This window comes from Schistocerca gregaria, chromosome 6, assembly GCF_023897955.1.
Source record: "Schistocerca gregaria isolate iqSchGreg1 chromosome 6, iqSchGreg1.2, whole genome shotgun sequence".
Taxonomy (NCBI): Eukaryota; Metazoa; Arthropoda; class Insecta; order Orthoptera; family Acrididae; genus Schistocerca; species Schistocerca gregaria.
Genome location: NC_064925.1, coordinates 271,289,148 through 271,306,060, shown reverse-complemented (window position 1 = coordinate 271,306,060; position 16,913 = coordinate 271,289,148). Strand labels below are relative to the sequence as shown.

Here is a 16,913-nt window from a genome sequence, read left to right as displayed (position 1 = left end):
TAAGGTAGTGTATTCAAATATGGAACTCATTCCCGACAATGCTTCAGCAGTACGTGCTGGGACACTTCTATACTCCCGACATTGACGGTATGTCATAACATTTCTCGTCATCGAGGTGGTTGGATGATTATGCGTGGTTAGGTATGCCTGTATACAAAACCAGCAACAAAGTCTACGAATATCATATGAGGATCTAGTTCTCCAAAAATGATGGCATGTAAGGTCACACCATGTGAGACAAATGTACTTGTATACAGCCCCGTGGCAATCCAAGACGAAACTCTGTTTCCTCGGCCCCAATCGACCAGTCAAATACGCCATTTATTAAAAGACAGCAGTTATCGAGTTCGAAAAGGAAGCTTAGGCTCGCTGTTCCCTCGATAATGATAGTGTCAGTGTATATAACAGGCATTAACGGAAAATGTGCGACACTAGACGATGGAATTCTGCATCAACTTATAGGTTCAGTATTTACCTTGGCAGTCTGGAACAGCTGAAAGCAGAAGCACACCCCAATGGAGAGGCTTTGCCCCAGTAACATCCTGCCTAAACATTGCTCCAGCAGCTCAACGTTCCTGTTAACATGTCAAGAATAACGATTCAACATACGGGCATATTCTTATAACTAAAGACTGTACAAGACATCAACACAAACTTAATTTTTAATAGAAACCATACATAGAGTAGATAATTAAGGTGAATAAACATAATAAGAAGAAACTGATATGCTGGATAAAATATGTTTCTTCCATTGAAGCACAAAATTATAGCTCGAAATCACCACACGAGAATACCGAAAATAAATAAATTGTTCAAAAACCTTTCGAATACAAACGCCTGTCTCCGTCTTACGCTTTTATATTATAAAGATAGGTGGGAATGCTTGTAACAAGACTATTAAACTGATGGACCTCACATGGAACATCAGGCCGATGAGAGTTGAACATTTTAGTCCTACGTCGGAGCGTGTGCTCTAGTGTATGAAAATCGCTACTTGCAAACCAATGCCACATACGGCGGCAAGTATGTCAAACAAAGGACGAGATATGATTAACCAGGGGAAAGGCAAGCACCTACTACAGCATCAGCAAGTGCTGAAATAGTACATAAATTCTGTATAACTGTCTGTGGTGTGTGTATGTGTGTATGTGTGTGTGTGTGTGTGTGTGTGTGTGTGTGTGTGTGTGTGTATGTGTGTGTTGGTCAGGATAATTGCTTTCTCTTGAAAAGATGCGGAACAAATCAGTTAGCTTTAATGAATACTTTTTAAATAAAAACGAAGCTATTTTTTACATGCAATTAATGCTTCTCTACATACTCTCATCTTCTCTCCATCTCCGTCTCTCTCTCTCTCTCCTTCCCTCCGTATCACGCATACTCGCTCTCTCACACATACTTGGTAATTGTAGGACCATATATTCAGAAATTGTTCAATACAGCAGAAGGGATTACCAAGTAGAGATAGTTTTGGTTTCTATTTGAATTTCATCATCCATTAGATTCTTCACATCTCTGAGTCAATGGCTTTAATGATTTATTACATTGCATATTTCTGTGCTATGATAAGGCTAAATTGTGCACTATTTAAGTGCAACTTCTTGATATTTTAATCTGCAAATGCTAATATTTTCCGTAATACAACAGTTACAGAGCTGAAAAGTGTAAGAACGCGTATAACATTTAACATCCATTTCAGTTTCATGTTGAAGCCAACAACAAAGAATTTATAATCTATTTCATTCATTCTATTTCTCTCCTGCGTTATTGTTATCCGTTTGCTCAGACTTTGTGCTATTCAGATTTCCATAGAGTGTTTGAGTTCAGTGAATGTTCTCTTGGATAAACTTTTGAATAACTTTCAAGAAAACATCATTTACATTAACAAGTCTGAAGATGAACTGAGCTTGAATTCAACACTTCCATCGTTAGGAAAGAGAACTATTTCTTCCTCTTGGCTTTGTAATGGCCGATCATTTATCTACATGCGAAGAACAAGACAGGGTGCAAATCCATTTCAGAGATACACCTGTACTGCATGTATTAGCACTTCAGTAGAAACTGTTTGGTTTATTACACTACCTGACTTGCTTAAAATAATACTAAATTCTTTGAGTTAGATCAGCTCAAAAATTAGCGACAAACAAGAGTACCTTATAAAATATCTGAAATTTTGTGGGAAAAAATAGTGTACTTCACAGTCATATGTTTCTGACAAGAAGCCTCAAGTGGCCACAGAGCGTGCGGATGATGGGATTGGTAGAAGCTGTGTCGTGCTGAAACCTAGAGAGACACCGCGATTCACTTGTGATGCTTAGCGCCAACAGGCGTATCTTTTATTATTTAGGTTTGCTGTGTAAACAATAATAAGAGTCTAAAAATATAAAGCAAACGTTGCTGCATTTACAAATTTTTTGCAATAATTTCAAGAACAGTAAATTCAGAATCAGAAAGTGATTGCAAATTTCAGCTAATATTCATATCAGTGGTGGACAGAATCAACCAATAAGAAGTGAGCCATGAACAGGCAGGTGCCAAACAGCAAAGACAACTCCCAAGGCGTCTATCCTCTATTCCAGAAGCGATACAGTGTGAATCCATGTGCGAAGTGTGACTTCGCATAGGAAGGAAACACATTACTGAAAGTAGCCTTGTACGACCACGATCTTACGTAATTTTAGGGTCGTGTGAAGCACCTTCTGTGACTTTTAAGGGTGATCGAAAAATATTGCTTAATAGTCGGGAACTTGGCTCTAGATATCGTTTTTCTAGTTTGTGATTTTTATGAATCCAAGACAATGAGGTGGCCTACTATTAGTCTGCGATTCTGATCTTAGTAACATTGAAAATTCTCCGTTTGCCATATCGTGGGGCACTGTTTATTGGATGAATGTAACAGCCTTCGGAGAGAGAGGAAGAAACTATTCCAGACAATGACAATGCATCATCTTTACAACAGGTAATCAATTTGTGCGCAGGTATGCTAGACCCAGGCAGGCATGCTACATTGAGAATACAGGGTGTATTTTCTGCGCTGAATCTCTTTTTGGTGGGTAGTTTTACATTTAGAAAACCACCATGTATTACACGAGGTTTACTTTTCGAATTCCTTTGTAAAGCGTCCAGATTTTACCTACCTTACATGAGCTCCATTAATAATGACAGGAAAATACAGTAAGAAAGCCTCATAAAAAATAATTTTATTATAGAAACAAAAGGCAATTGCAGTTAATCTCATGACTGGAAAACTAACAAAACAATATCTGCAAATATATAGACTGGTTAAAGTGAAACGTATTTTGGAGACAAACCGAGCAGGTATGGTTAATGATATCATAAAAAATTCATTTAGCAAAAGAACGGCGAGCTCCAGCGCAGAAAGGGATAAGGCCAGAACAATACATTACACCTTATAACACAAAGGAGGCCAGGATCGATGGTAAGTGGCTGCGTGTCATTAACAGGGCTATGATGCCTCCCAGCAAGAAAAACAAAGATGTATTCGCCTCTATCGAGACGGTGAATGGCTGAAACCGTACTTAGCGATGCAGACGCGACACGGCTGGGAGATTCCCATTATGTAAAGGCATTTTGAGACCTAAAATCTCTATGCTTCTCCTTCTTATCTGGCAGCGGATGGCACAAGTGTGTGGAAATTAGTGACGGCGTTGAGAGCTTCGCTTTCTGCGAAGAAAAGACGATACACTCCATGCATTGTGGCAACAGATAGCAATTATGTAGTTTTTGTGTGCAAAGAAATTGTGCACGTCACTCCAACCCATAGCGAGTGTGCAATAGCTATTATTTTGACTAGGGTAATATTAACATTGTACGGAGCGCAGGAAAGTTGCGACTGAGTGAATTCAGTCAAGGCCCAAGTAGGGAATTAGCATTTCAGGTCCAGCAAGGAAACAACGCCATTGCAGATGCTGCTTCGTAAAGTACTGCCGTGCATTAGGCCACTGTAAATGTTGAGTCTGGATTTTGCTCACTCCAGCTTATGTATACCTTGAACATTGAACATAAAAAGCTAATACACTAACCTTTACTCATATTATATACATAAGAGTTATTTTCCATTAGTTCAAAAAAGTAAATTTATTCTCCACCAATTCAGTGCATTGGCCAGCTATGACAATGTAGATTTAAATGAGGTGATGAAGATGATTAATAATCATTCTATCCTGTGATAAAAAATTTCATGTGTAATGATAACGATTTCAATAACTGTCGTTTCAATTTGTCCAGGAATTAATTATTTTTTTATTGAGTGTCAAAAGTAATTGAGCAAGCTTGTTAGTATCACTTGATCCCTAAAAGCACCGTTTATAAATTATATGTAGAATAAAAATGGGAATAGCCGTTTTGTCTGTCTAGAACAGACCGCTAACTTCGACTTTTATTAATTCATGCATTCTATTTACGTTACAGCATCATTTCTAATGAATTTTGTTACGATCCTTACAGGGTCATGTTAATATTTATTTAGAATGTCTGTATGACACCCTGGGCTTGAGAAGACAGTTCAGATGTTTTGTCCATTTGCGCGCTAAGCGGTAAGCTAAATTTGCTCACATTAGTACACTAACTATGTAGTTACAAAGTTTTGGACGTACAACAAAATGGCAACAATTCCAGGATGCGATATTACAGCATTATGATAGAGTGAGGTTTTGCCTTTGAAACACATAAACCTCCCAAACAATAAGTTGACGCAAATTGGAAAAAATATACATGTAAATGTGACTCAACTGTGTAGTGTGTGTAGATATAATTGTATTCATGTGTTTCTTATTTTCTGGTGCACCAAGTCGTTGAACTGGGTTGTGTTGAGTTCTGGTTCAACTCCAGAAACCAAAAGGCTGTATAAAAGACGAGGACATAGGTTGAAATATTGAATATAGTATCGTGGATGATATTTTGTGATAGAATCAATTCTTATGATCAGATGTTAACGCCTCGTCAGGTTCGGAAAATATGCGAAGAGCAACGCTTAGTGGAATGCTCAAAAATGACAGAAAATAATCGATTAAGACAAAGAGAAGTCACTGGAAATCCTATAGGATTGAGTTGGACACGAAACAGGTAGATCAACGTGAACTTCAGAAGACAGAACACGTAGAAATACCGGATGAGACCGAAAATACAACACATGATGTTCAACATTGTCCAAAGCATGGACATGAAAATGGTGTTGCTAATGAATCAGACTCTGTGTCTGTGGGTAGCGATTTACAGTATATTGAACCAAACGTAATTATATTGAATCAGTCAGGCTTGAAATTGCATGAATGCACGAGTTTTAGTTTTCCTATACTATGTCCGGAAGTGAAGGAATCAGATCACGATAAACGAGATTGGGAAAAGTTACATCAGATGGCAACTGGCGAAAATGGTGTAGATGAAAACGCCAGCATATATGGAATGTTGCAGCGCTTACTACAACAATCTCAGGTATCAGAAAAGCGTATAGAGGTACGCATAAAACATCAAACAATACAGTTTCAAAAATCAGATAAGCGTATAGAAGGGCTCATAACATAAGAGCTACAAGAATTAGAAGGGCGCATAACACTGAGCCTGAAAGAAACTAACAAGGAAATAAAAAAAAAAACGCGTGATAATATTCAAGGCCAATTAGATCAAATCCGAACTGAAGCTAACGAACCTCAAATCACCCTGCAAACGCAATTACAGGCCACAAACAATTTAGTACAGCCATTGACACTACCTAAATAGACTTGATTATGGTGCGTGTAGATACGCAACGAAGAGTCAATAAGGTTAAAAAACAGGACGAAGCTTTTGTCATCAAAACAACGACGAAGGAGAAACATGTTACTGCTGAGACAACGTCTCATAAAAGAACGACGAAATCAGCATTAAGGAAATTCGATACTCGTGTTTTAAGAATACAAGAGAAAAACGGATACCAATTACAGCTTCTGAGATCGGAAGTTTTACGTTCGATTGCAAGTCGTGGTGACATTGAAAGCGTTAGTGAGGACTCTCAGACGATGATAGAATGCACTTTAGTGTTAGTAGATATTACTGTATATTCTGCAAAATCAGCAGTTGTCGATAAAACGACAGAAAGGGTACGCGAAATTTCTTGTCACGTAAGACGGAAAGGCACATGTGGATGCCAGTCCGAAACAGCAAACCGTGAATGGGAAATTAGTACAAACCAGTGTATGCCAGAACATCACGGTAACCATAGGGAACACTCTGATTGCGGGCACTTGTTCAAGAAGAAATAACAGGTCACTCTGGAATGCAAGGGCGTGGTTTCCAGCAAGGTTCAGAAGGTCAAGCACAAAGCGTGACATAGGCTGACCAAACCATAGAAATGCGTTACTGCAACGCCACAACCTGTAGGATGAACACCGACGGGTTAAAGTACGGTGTCTAACGATCCAGAATTGCTTACGTGTTAGTACACAGAGCCGGTAGCGGGCGTTATGCACGCATACTGCGCAGGTGAAACCTGCAAGTGTTTCTACGGCACAAATGTCACAGAATGAACCAAGTTACACACGTTTGCGTAGATGTGAAACAAACCAAGGACAGAGTTCCAGTATTCAAAACCCAGCAGATACAAGTTTATGGACAGTGTGTGCTCCTCATGAACTTGTGAACAAGTATATATGGTACACTCACTTAAGTATTGGGCACTTGGGGGCGAAGAAATGTTTCATGAGACCGCACATTTTCACAAGCTGGAAAGATGTATTTTGCAAGTACCTGAAAAATGTAAGGATTGCCAATGCGCCAAACACGTTACATTTCAGAGTAGACCACCAATGTCACCTATAATACCGAAAAAGCTGAAACATCTAGCAGCAACAGATTTGGTGGGACCGATACCAAGGACAAGGAATGGGAACACGTTTATCTTTCTACTTCCAGAATTAACATCAAAGTACCTCACTTTGACCCCTTTGAAACGTGCAACTGGTGTTGCAATCATAAGGCACTACAACGTGATTTCCTCAAGCAGATAGAGTGTGTAGGAAGACTAATTTCAGATAATGGGCCCCCAGTATAGAACTAAACCTTGGATGGCGACTTTAAAAAGACATAAAATTAAACCCATCTTCATATCAAGCTACAATCCTTGCTCCAATTGCGCAGAACGATGTGAGATATTGGGAAATGGTATCATCTGTACTGTGGTTCTCGACATACCACATGGGATGCCAATTTACATCATTTGGAGGCTATTATTAATGAAACGCCGCAGAGTAGTACACGATTACAACCAGTCACAGTTCTCAAAAATAAGAGAACATTGGATAGGGTAAGAGAAGTTGTACAGTTCCCTCCAACCAGAAGACTGTCACACCAGCAGATAATAAAATTAGCAGTCAAGATCATTTAACAAGCAGCTGTAGAAAAGAAGCCCAGATCGGACAAAGGTGTATCCACATGTGTATTCACTGTGGGGCAGTTGGTTCTTGTCAGAACACATATTATCTAACAAGGTAAAACAGGTTTCATTTAAATTTTGTCCAGTTTATAAGAGACTCGTGTTAATTAGTAAAGGGGTTCATTTAAATGAAGTAGAATTGGTGAAACCAATAACGGAAAAAATATAGCTATACATCGCATCAGCCAACTTAAGGCTTACAATGAATGGTAATTCTTGAAACGGTCGTATGGAAATTGGCCATAAAAACTAAAATATAGATCGATCACAGATGACACAGCAAAAGAATGTTGATACGTTTCAGGTACCAGCAGATCTCAAGAGGCAGACAGGAGTAGCTACAAACATGTAAATATTCAAATATAGGTACAATAATACTAAACATTTAAATAATCAAAATAGGTTAGAAACAGAATAAAATAAAAGTAACTGCATTATGTACTAATTAACTAACCTTCACATCATCAGTCCATGCTCATTCAGTAAGTGAAGGAACCGTTATATAATGAAGACAATGTGTCAGAGATATATTCTAATTTTGTTTTTAAAGTACCGAAAAAAGCTATTTCAACGTTCATTTTTATTATTCATGTAAATCTTCAAATGTAAAGCTCATATTAAATTTAGATAAAGAAACTTGCGTGTAGTAACATTAAGCCAAAGTCATTATAAAACAAATGAAACAAAAAAGGCATGCAACACAAAGTCACTATAGTTGTCTGGGAAGGGAGCCAAGCTGACGACAGAAGCAGAAAGTCGATGGGCAGCTATGATGGGAGTGTGAGAGTTGATATGATAGCACAATATAGCATTGGCGACAACCTGAAAACAGAAGTGAGGAATTTACTGTCTCACGCTTCACATTAGTATGGAGACTAGCCCAGGTGTATTTGGAAGAATATTGTCCCACATCTCATCCCAATAGCGAGAGGACGGGAAAACCCAGCAGCAGCGAGGGACACAAAGGCTGCACACCTGCGAGGAAGGCCAAGCGAACCCGTTAGCAGCGACACACAATAGCAAACCGTCTGAAACAGCTCACTAGTACAACCACCTGGAAAAGTAAATTCAGAATATTTATCTCAATATACCAGAGGGAGAAGCTGATAACTGAAAACAGAAATATCACTATCGAAATTATCTATTCAGACTGGACCATTACCCATCACATCATTACCGGTAGTCCTTCAGAATACTTCCGCTGAATTACATATCCTATCCCTATGCCCGAGAGGTTCCAAATCCCAAGAAAGACGACATGAAGACACAGGAAGTAACAAAGAAAAGAAAAGGTCCCAATATGAGGACAGAAGATAGCAAGAGTCCTTTCTAAATCCTGTACTTTAAACCACAATAAACAGAAAGCAATGTATAAAAAAAAAAAAAAAAAACATGGCATTTATTCCATTCTATCAAACCAACGAAATTTGGTCAACCCATCAAAAAGAGTATGCATAATGGGGAAATCAAAACGCAGCGACACAATGAGCACCTACACTCATCAACCTCGATGACTACTACGCCAATAAAGGACAATGCAACCTATTTTGTCACGTCAAAACGATGCAACATCGAATCGACCATGTAACGGAATTTGTGCTTGAACACTCACAACTGTGAATGTCGATAATCATCATCAATGTTGTGCAGAGTCTACAACTGGCTGGCAGCATCAACCACCACTGATCGACAGCGGCATTGGGAACCAAACCTAACCAAAAATTTGATGTGCAAAGTGCATTAAGAATGAAAGTGATGCATTCTACAAATTCATAGTAATACTTTAAAAGATAATCCTTTGCACAAGGAGTTGAGATACCTGTAAATATGCAGTCGCACCTGTACCACTGAAAATTTCTACTTTATGTGTTTCATTTGCATTCTGTGATTCGATTTGTGAATTGTTAAAGTATATTCATAAATGTTCCATGTTCTACACTCATGGAAATGGAAAAAAGAACACACTGACACCGGTGTTTCAGACCCACCATACTTGCTCCGGACACTGCGAGAAGGCTGTACAAGCAATGATCACACGCACGGCACAGCGGACACACCAGGAACCGCGGTGTTGGCCGTCGAATGGCGCTAGCTGCGCAGCATTTGTGCACCGCCGCCGTCAGTGTCAGCCAGTTTGCCGTGGCATACGGAGCTCCATCGCAGTCTTTAACACTGGTAGCATGCCGCGACAGCGTGGACGTGAACCGTATGTGCAGTTGACGGACTTTGAGCGAGGGCGTATAGTGGGCATGAGGGAGGCCGGGTGGACGTACCGCCGAATTGCTCAACACGTGGGGCGTGACGTCTCCACAGTACATCGATGTTGTCGCCAGTGGTCGGCGGAAGGCGCACGTGCTCGTCGACCTGGGACTGGACCGCAGCGACGCACGGATGCACGCCAAGACCGTAGGATCCTATGCAGTACCATAGGGGACCGCACCGCCACTTCCCAGCAAATTAGGGACACTGTTGCTCCTGGGGTATCGGCGAGGACCATTCGCAACCGTCTCCATGAAGCTGGGCTACGGTCCCACACACCGGTAGGCCGTCTTCCGCTCACGCCCGAACATCGTGCAGCCCGCCTCCAGTGGTGTCGCGACAGGCGTGAATGGAGGGACGAATGGAGACGTGTCGTCTTCAGCGATGAGAGTCGCTTCTGCCTTGCTGCCAATGACGGTCGTATGCGTGTTTGGCGCCGTGCAGGTGAGCGCCACAATGAGGACTGCATACGACTGAGGCACACAGAGCCAACACCTGGCATCATGGTGTGGGGAGCGATCTCCTACACTGGCCGTACACCTCTGGTGATCGTCGAGGAGACACTGAATAGTGCACGGTACATCCAAACTGTCATCGAACCCATCGTTCTACCATTCCTAGACCGGCAAGGGAACTTGCTGTTCCAACAGGACAATGCACGTCCGCATGTATCCCGTGCCACCCAACGTGCTCTAGAAGGTGTAAGTCAACTACCCTGGCCAGCAAGATCTCCGGATCTGTCCCCCATTGAGCATGTTTGGGTCTGGAACAAGCGTCGTCTCACGCGGTCTGCACGTCCAGCACGAACGCTGGTCCAACTGAGGCGCCAGGTGGAAATGGCATGGCAAGCCGTTCCGCAGGACTACATCCAGCATCTCTACGATCGTCTCCATGGGAGAATAGCAGCCTGCATTGCTGCGAAAGGTGGATATACACTGTACTAGTGCCGACATTGTGCATGCTCTGCTGCCTGTGTCTATGTGCCTGTGGTTCTGTCAGTGTGATCATGTGATGTATCTGACCCCAGGAATGTGTCAATAAAGTTTCCCCTTCCTGGGGCAATGAATTCACAGTGTTCTTATTTCAATTTCCGGGAGTGTAGAAAGGTGGCTCCACTCAACACTGCGATAAAAATTCTTTTCTTTAACAAGAACGTCAGCACAACTTATTTATTTTCTTTTTTGGTCATGTTTCTATGTTTGGTGCGGACCGCTACGAATTCCTCTCCTGTGCCAGCCTCTTTCATCTCAGACTAGCACTTGCAACCTTGGTCCTCAATTATTTGCTGGATGTATTCCAATCTATGTCTTCTTCAGTTCATTGAATACTGTGGATGAAGCCCGACTAACAGGAATTATATGCAGTGATCGAAAATAAAAGTGCACTGGGAGTGGCTACTTTCTAGCTGAAATCTATACCTGCCAATAAAATTTCAAAAGGACAACTTCAGGCTTTCAACAATTCTGAAACAACCGTGATATTGATAGTGAGTTAAGGAAGCGTTTGTTTATCTTATATCTACTCTCAACACCTAAATGCTACATCACTATTGCAAATTCTCATCATACGAGTATACAGACCTATATGTACTTAAGTGGACTTTATATATTTAAAATAGTTAATATTTATCAGTAACGCTATATTCTTTGACATTAGTTATAGTTAAAAACATACATTTGCAAAATATCTACAATACACAAATTCTTATTAACTCATCATTAGATTGAATGGATATTTACAAATTGCACATGGAATACAAAATATACACTCCTGGAAATTGAAATAAGAACACCGTGAATTCATTGTCCCAGGAAGGGGAAACTTTATTGACACATTCCTGGGGTCAGATACATCACATGATCACACTGACAGAACCACAGGCACATAGACACAGGCAACAGAGCATGCACAATGTCGGCATTAGTACAGTGTACATCCACCTTTCGCAGCAATGCAGGCTGCTATTCTCCCATGGAGACGATCGTAGAGATGCTGGATGTAATCCTGTGGAACGGCTTGCCATGCCATTTCCACCTGGCGCCTCAGTTGGACCAGCCTTCGTGCTGGACGTGCAGACCGCGTGAGACGACGCTTCATTCAGTCCCAAACATGCTCAATGGGGGACACTATTCAGTGTCCCCTCGACGATCACCAGAGGTGTACGGCCAGTGTAGGAGATCGCTCTTCACACCATGATGCCGGGTGTTGGCCCTGTGTGACTCGGTCGTGTGCAGTCCTGATTGTGGCGTTCACCTGCACGGCGCCAAGCATGCATACGACCATCATTGGCACCAAGGCAGAAGCGACTCTCATCGCTGAAAACGACATGTCTCCATTCGTCCCTCCATTCACGCCTGTCGCGACACCACTGGAGGCGGGCTGCATGATGTGGGGGCGTGAGCGGAACACGGCCTAACGGTGTGCGGGACCGTAGCCCAGCTTCATGGAGACGGTTGCGAATGGTCCTCGCCGATACCCCAGGAGCATCAGTGTCCCTAATTTGCTGGGAAGTGGCGGTGCGGTCCCCTACGGCACTGCGTAGGATCCTACGGTCTTGGCGTGCATCCGTGCGTCGCTGCGGTCCGGTCCCAGGTCGACGGGCACGTGCACCTTCCGCCGACCACTTGCGACAACATCGATGTACTGTGGAAACCTCATGCCTTACGTGTTGAGCAATTCGGCGGTACGTCCACCCGGCCTCCCGCATGCCCACTATACGCCCTCGCATAAAGTTTGTCAACTGCACATACGGTTCACGTCCACGCTGTCGCGGCATGCTACCAGTGTTAAAGACTGCGATGGAGCTCCGTATGCCACGGCAAACTGGCTGACACTGACGGCGGCGGTGCACAAATGCTGCGCAGCTAGCGCCATTCGACGGCCAACACCGCGGTTCCTGGTGTGTCCGCTGTGCCGTGCGTGTGATCATTGCTTGTACAGCCGTCTCGCAGTGTCCGGAGCAAGTATGGTGGGTTTGACACACCGGTGTCAATGTGTTCATTTTTCCATTTCCAGGAGTGTATTTTATATTATACAGGGTGTTCGGAAATTCCCATAAAACATCTACGACTTGTAGAGGTGAGTGAGTACATATTATTTTACTCATGTCCAGAGAAATAGCGGGCCCTTCCGATGACAGTTTCAATTGAGATGTTCAACTAATCCACTTCTGCTTGAGGAATTGAATCGGGTGTGACATGGTACAGTTATTAGATAAAAATTCGAAGGGAAATGTATGAAACATCCATTTATCACTCATTCACATTTGTTTGTATTAACACTTAAACATTATTAGTTTACTTATTTAAAAAAAAAAACAAAAATAAACAAGAAAACAAGGCATTGGTCATAGCGACCACTAACGTTGTTGAAAACGTCATCTGGTCTACGCTATTGCACTCCAGGACAAGTAACTCTTTCCTTCAGCAGATGCGAATGTGTTACACATCTTAATTGAAATCGTCGTGAAACGGATACAATATGTTTCCAGGAATGGGTTCCTTTCAAAATATTATCTACTCACTACCCTCTTACAAGTCGTAGACGTTTGCAACGGGATTTTACGAACACCTCGTATAACTATGTTTTGTGAATTATTGCTATAGAAGGTATGGTAAGATAAGTTCTCTTAATAAAGTATTGGTAATAAGATGACCACCCAAGCAAATGATTCAAATAATGAGAGCAATACTAATGATTTAATTAGTAATGAAGATAGAAAATTTAGTTGAATTATCGACTGTATGTAGAGTATGACGACTTTGTTTTGGATAATATCTCTGCTGTTATTATGCACAGGGCAATGCATTTTTGGTGAAAGGTGTTATGTTCAGAAACCCACAATTTAGTATGTGTGGGCTACATTTCGTACGCCTTGTGTAACAATGTCACTAAGAGTCAGTAAAATAGCTGAGTGGAGTCTCATTTTACACTCGTTGTGTGTCACGTAACAATCGTGTGCCAAAGTATTCACTGCTTGTAGTGTACTAAGCATGTGAACGTATGCTGACACGCTTTATACATGACGTTATAGTTGCGGGGCGGTCCACGGAAGTAACCTTTAAGAGGCACATGCGGCCCGCGGGCTGTGAATCTGACATTTTTGGTCTAGAGAAATATGCGCAATACTTATTCATCGATTACTCACAAACGAGGACTCATTTCGGTGAATAGCTTCAGGGTGCGATACCCGGGTTCCAATAAGTTGACTCCCCCCCCCCCCCCCTTCCCATCCCCTGTGGACCCACTTTTGTCAGCTGTAATACGTCAAACTCCGAAATCACTTTAGCAGACACGAAAGTTATTAATTTATTTTTTAGTCCGTGTAGCTCAGTATTTCATAATAGTAATATTATTCAGTGAAAGCAGTAAATGTGATCACTAACTGAGGCAACAAAATTCCTGAACTTGGCCTCAGTTGCTGCGTCTTATAAATTGAGACACCAACGAACAGCGATTTGTTCAAGGCGTAACTTAAAGGAAGGACCACGTATCCACCGACAAATTTTCAGGAGTTGTTCAGGGATACCTTCAGGGTGTTTTGGTACGTGGTATCCACATCCCCTGGTAGCTCGGTACAGAAATACTGCATTCAATTTGGTTTCTTGCCCCAGTTATCTTTATACCTGGGGTGCGCTGTTAATAGTGGCCAGCAGCGCAAATGTCGACTTTTTGCGCTGAGTGTCTTGTTTATATTTGCTCACCATACCTTCTGTTGATATTGGTAGTATCTATTTTACTCTTCACCTTCAAGCTTACAATGATTACTACTCTGTCGTACCTTGGTTTTTCTTTCAGCACTCTTAGTAGTGCGCTAACTGTGATACACAGCTGTACGACACGTTAACTGTTGGCCGGGATGCATCTCGCTTTTGCGTATGAATGCAGTGGAAAAGCGACATAACCACGCTATTGTTAACTATCCACGCAGCGACAGCAACAACATCGCAGTGCAGAGATTCGTCTGAAGGTTGCTGAGTTATTCTGTGTTATGTGGTGTATGATCTACATATTGGTTACTGCATATTACACACATTTTCACTTATGTGACCTCATTTTCAAAGAAACCGAGGTGACTGTAGTGAAAAACCAAATAAGTAATAATTAAGTTACTATTCTGCGATGAGACAGTGGGTCCCTTGTACTAAAATACACATAAGGTGTCCCTTCAACAAGCTCGCACAGACTTCAAATAGATTTGAAAAACGAAATAGTATCTGACCTGTTTTTGTCTTCAGATACCTGAAGGAGGGAAAGAATGAGACACTGAAAGAAGTACATGTGTTTTGCTGTTTGGGAAGCAAAATGACTGATGATGGTCAAAGTAAAAAGGATATGAAATGTAGACTGCCAATGGCAAGGGTAGCGTTTCTGAAGAAGAGAAACATCGAGTATAGATTTAAGTGTCAGAAAGTCATTTTATGTGTGGAGTGTAGCCGCGTATGGAAGTGAAACATGGACGATAATTAGTTTAGACAAGAAGACAATAGAAGCTTTAGAAATGTGGTACTACAGAACAATGTTGAAGATTAGATGGGTAGATCACGCAACTAATGCAGAGGTATGAATAGAATGGGGGATTAGAGGAATTTCTGGTATAAAATGACTACAAAAAGGGATCGGTTGGTAGGACATGTTCTGAGGCATCAAGGGATCACCAATTTTGTACTGGGGGGCAGGGGGACAGCGTGGACGGTAAAAACCGTAGAGGGAGACCAAGAGATGAATACACTAAGCAGGTTCAGAAGAATGTAGGTTGCAGTAGGTACTGGGAGACGAAGAAACTTGCGCAGGATAAGGTAACATGGAGGGCTGTATCAAACCATTCTCTGGACTGAAGACACAACAACAACAACAACAATACCTGACTGCTTCTTAAAGGTAAAGAACCTGCTGTCGAAGAAATGTATCCATGGGTATTAGTCGAAATTTTTAGACGCAATACATTTTAAATATACTAAACCCTTTACTCGGATAAACTGGCGACTTGCCACATACAAAGAAAGTAGTTTGTTTTAAAGAGACGTAGTTTTACACCCTACTATAGAATGTGCTCAAATTGTTTATCATCGGCTGCAAGACACACTGCAATAGCCGTTGGAGAGATAGAAGAATAGATGAAAGTATATTGGATGGCATTCTGTTGCATTCTGTGGCGATTCGACGGCGCATTTCGTCTGCCATAAATGTGGCCTTCATTATAGATTTCGTATTTCAGAATTCCCCATAGAAAGAAACCGAGTTAAATCAGCGGATCTGTCTTCCCATTATACTGCAACATTGCAATCTATTCAACCATCAGCAAACTTTACGTACAATACTTGGGCTGCAACATTCAAAGAGTGAGCCAGACAGCCGTTGTTGTGGAATTACATACACTGCCGATTATCCAGTTGTACGTCTTCTAGAAGAACAGGACTATATTCCCACTGAACTCTCCTGGGATGAAGTAGGGACTCACTGTGAAAATTCCTATGGTCCGCGCCATATGTCTACGCACCGCCGCCGTCGGTGTTTTACTTGACGAAGCAATCGTGGATTTTCTGCATAGTACTGCCCGTTACATAAATTTAAATTACGGTAGTTCGTCATCGGTGCTTCGTACGTTAAGAACAGAAGTTCCAAAAACAGTTCGGTCTCCCAGGCGCTAAGTGGCAAACAGACGGTACTCTATACAACGTTGAGAATCACGTCATCCGAGTGGTGGGGCAGATGTAAATTTGGAATTTATGTAAACGGAAGATGCGCAAGACACTCATCTGTGTGATCACACATTCCTTCACAGTACTTCTCATGCTACCTTGTGGATTGAAATGTGTCGTAGTCACAACAACTTCTTCAGTCTCGAGTCTCGTCCTCCTGTGGAAAAGGAAAGTGATCTTTATGTGAGGTTTTCTCCGAATGAATTAGTAATTAGAGGCTCGTACTCCCTCCAATAAAGAGATTGTAAAAATACAAAGAACGTGTATTTTTTGTGCAAACATACGAATTTAAGTGCCTCAATGTCTACTGACTCTAACAAACTAAAAGTAGGGTAAATTAGAATGTCACTGGTTTTTGCTGCAGGATTATAGTGCGCGTCATTTACAAGATATCGCAATTTGAAAAGTTTCGACACCAACACTTTATTGTGCCACTCATCCTACGTAGTTGCTAGGTACGATGTTGCTATGTTTGCTTACAGACTGCACTGCGACTTGCTAACTAGTTAGTGTGTGTGACAGTCCAA

General features: G+C 41.7%; 1 protein-coding gene across 1 annotated transcript in view; it reads right to left on the bottom strand.

Annotated features, from left to right (window-relative positions):
- Positions 1-16,913, bottom strand: part of LOC126278840 (odorant receptor Or2-like) — a 43,618-nt gene that overhangs the window by 19,050 nt on the left and 7,655 nt on the right. The window contains exon 3 of the mRNA XM_049979116.1: positions 476-575. Within this exon, the coding sequence (XP_049835073.1) occupies positions 476-575 (100 nt within the window). The remainder of the gene's footprint in view (positions 1-475; positions 576-16,913) is intronic.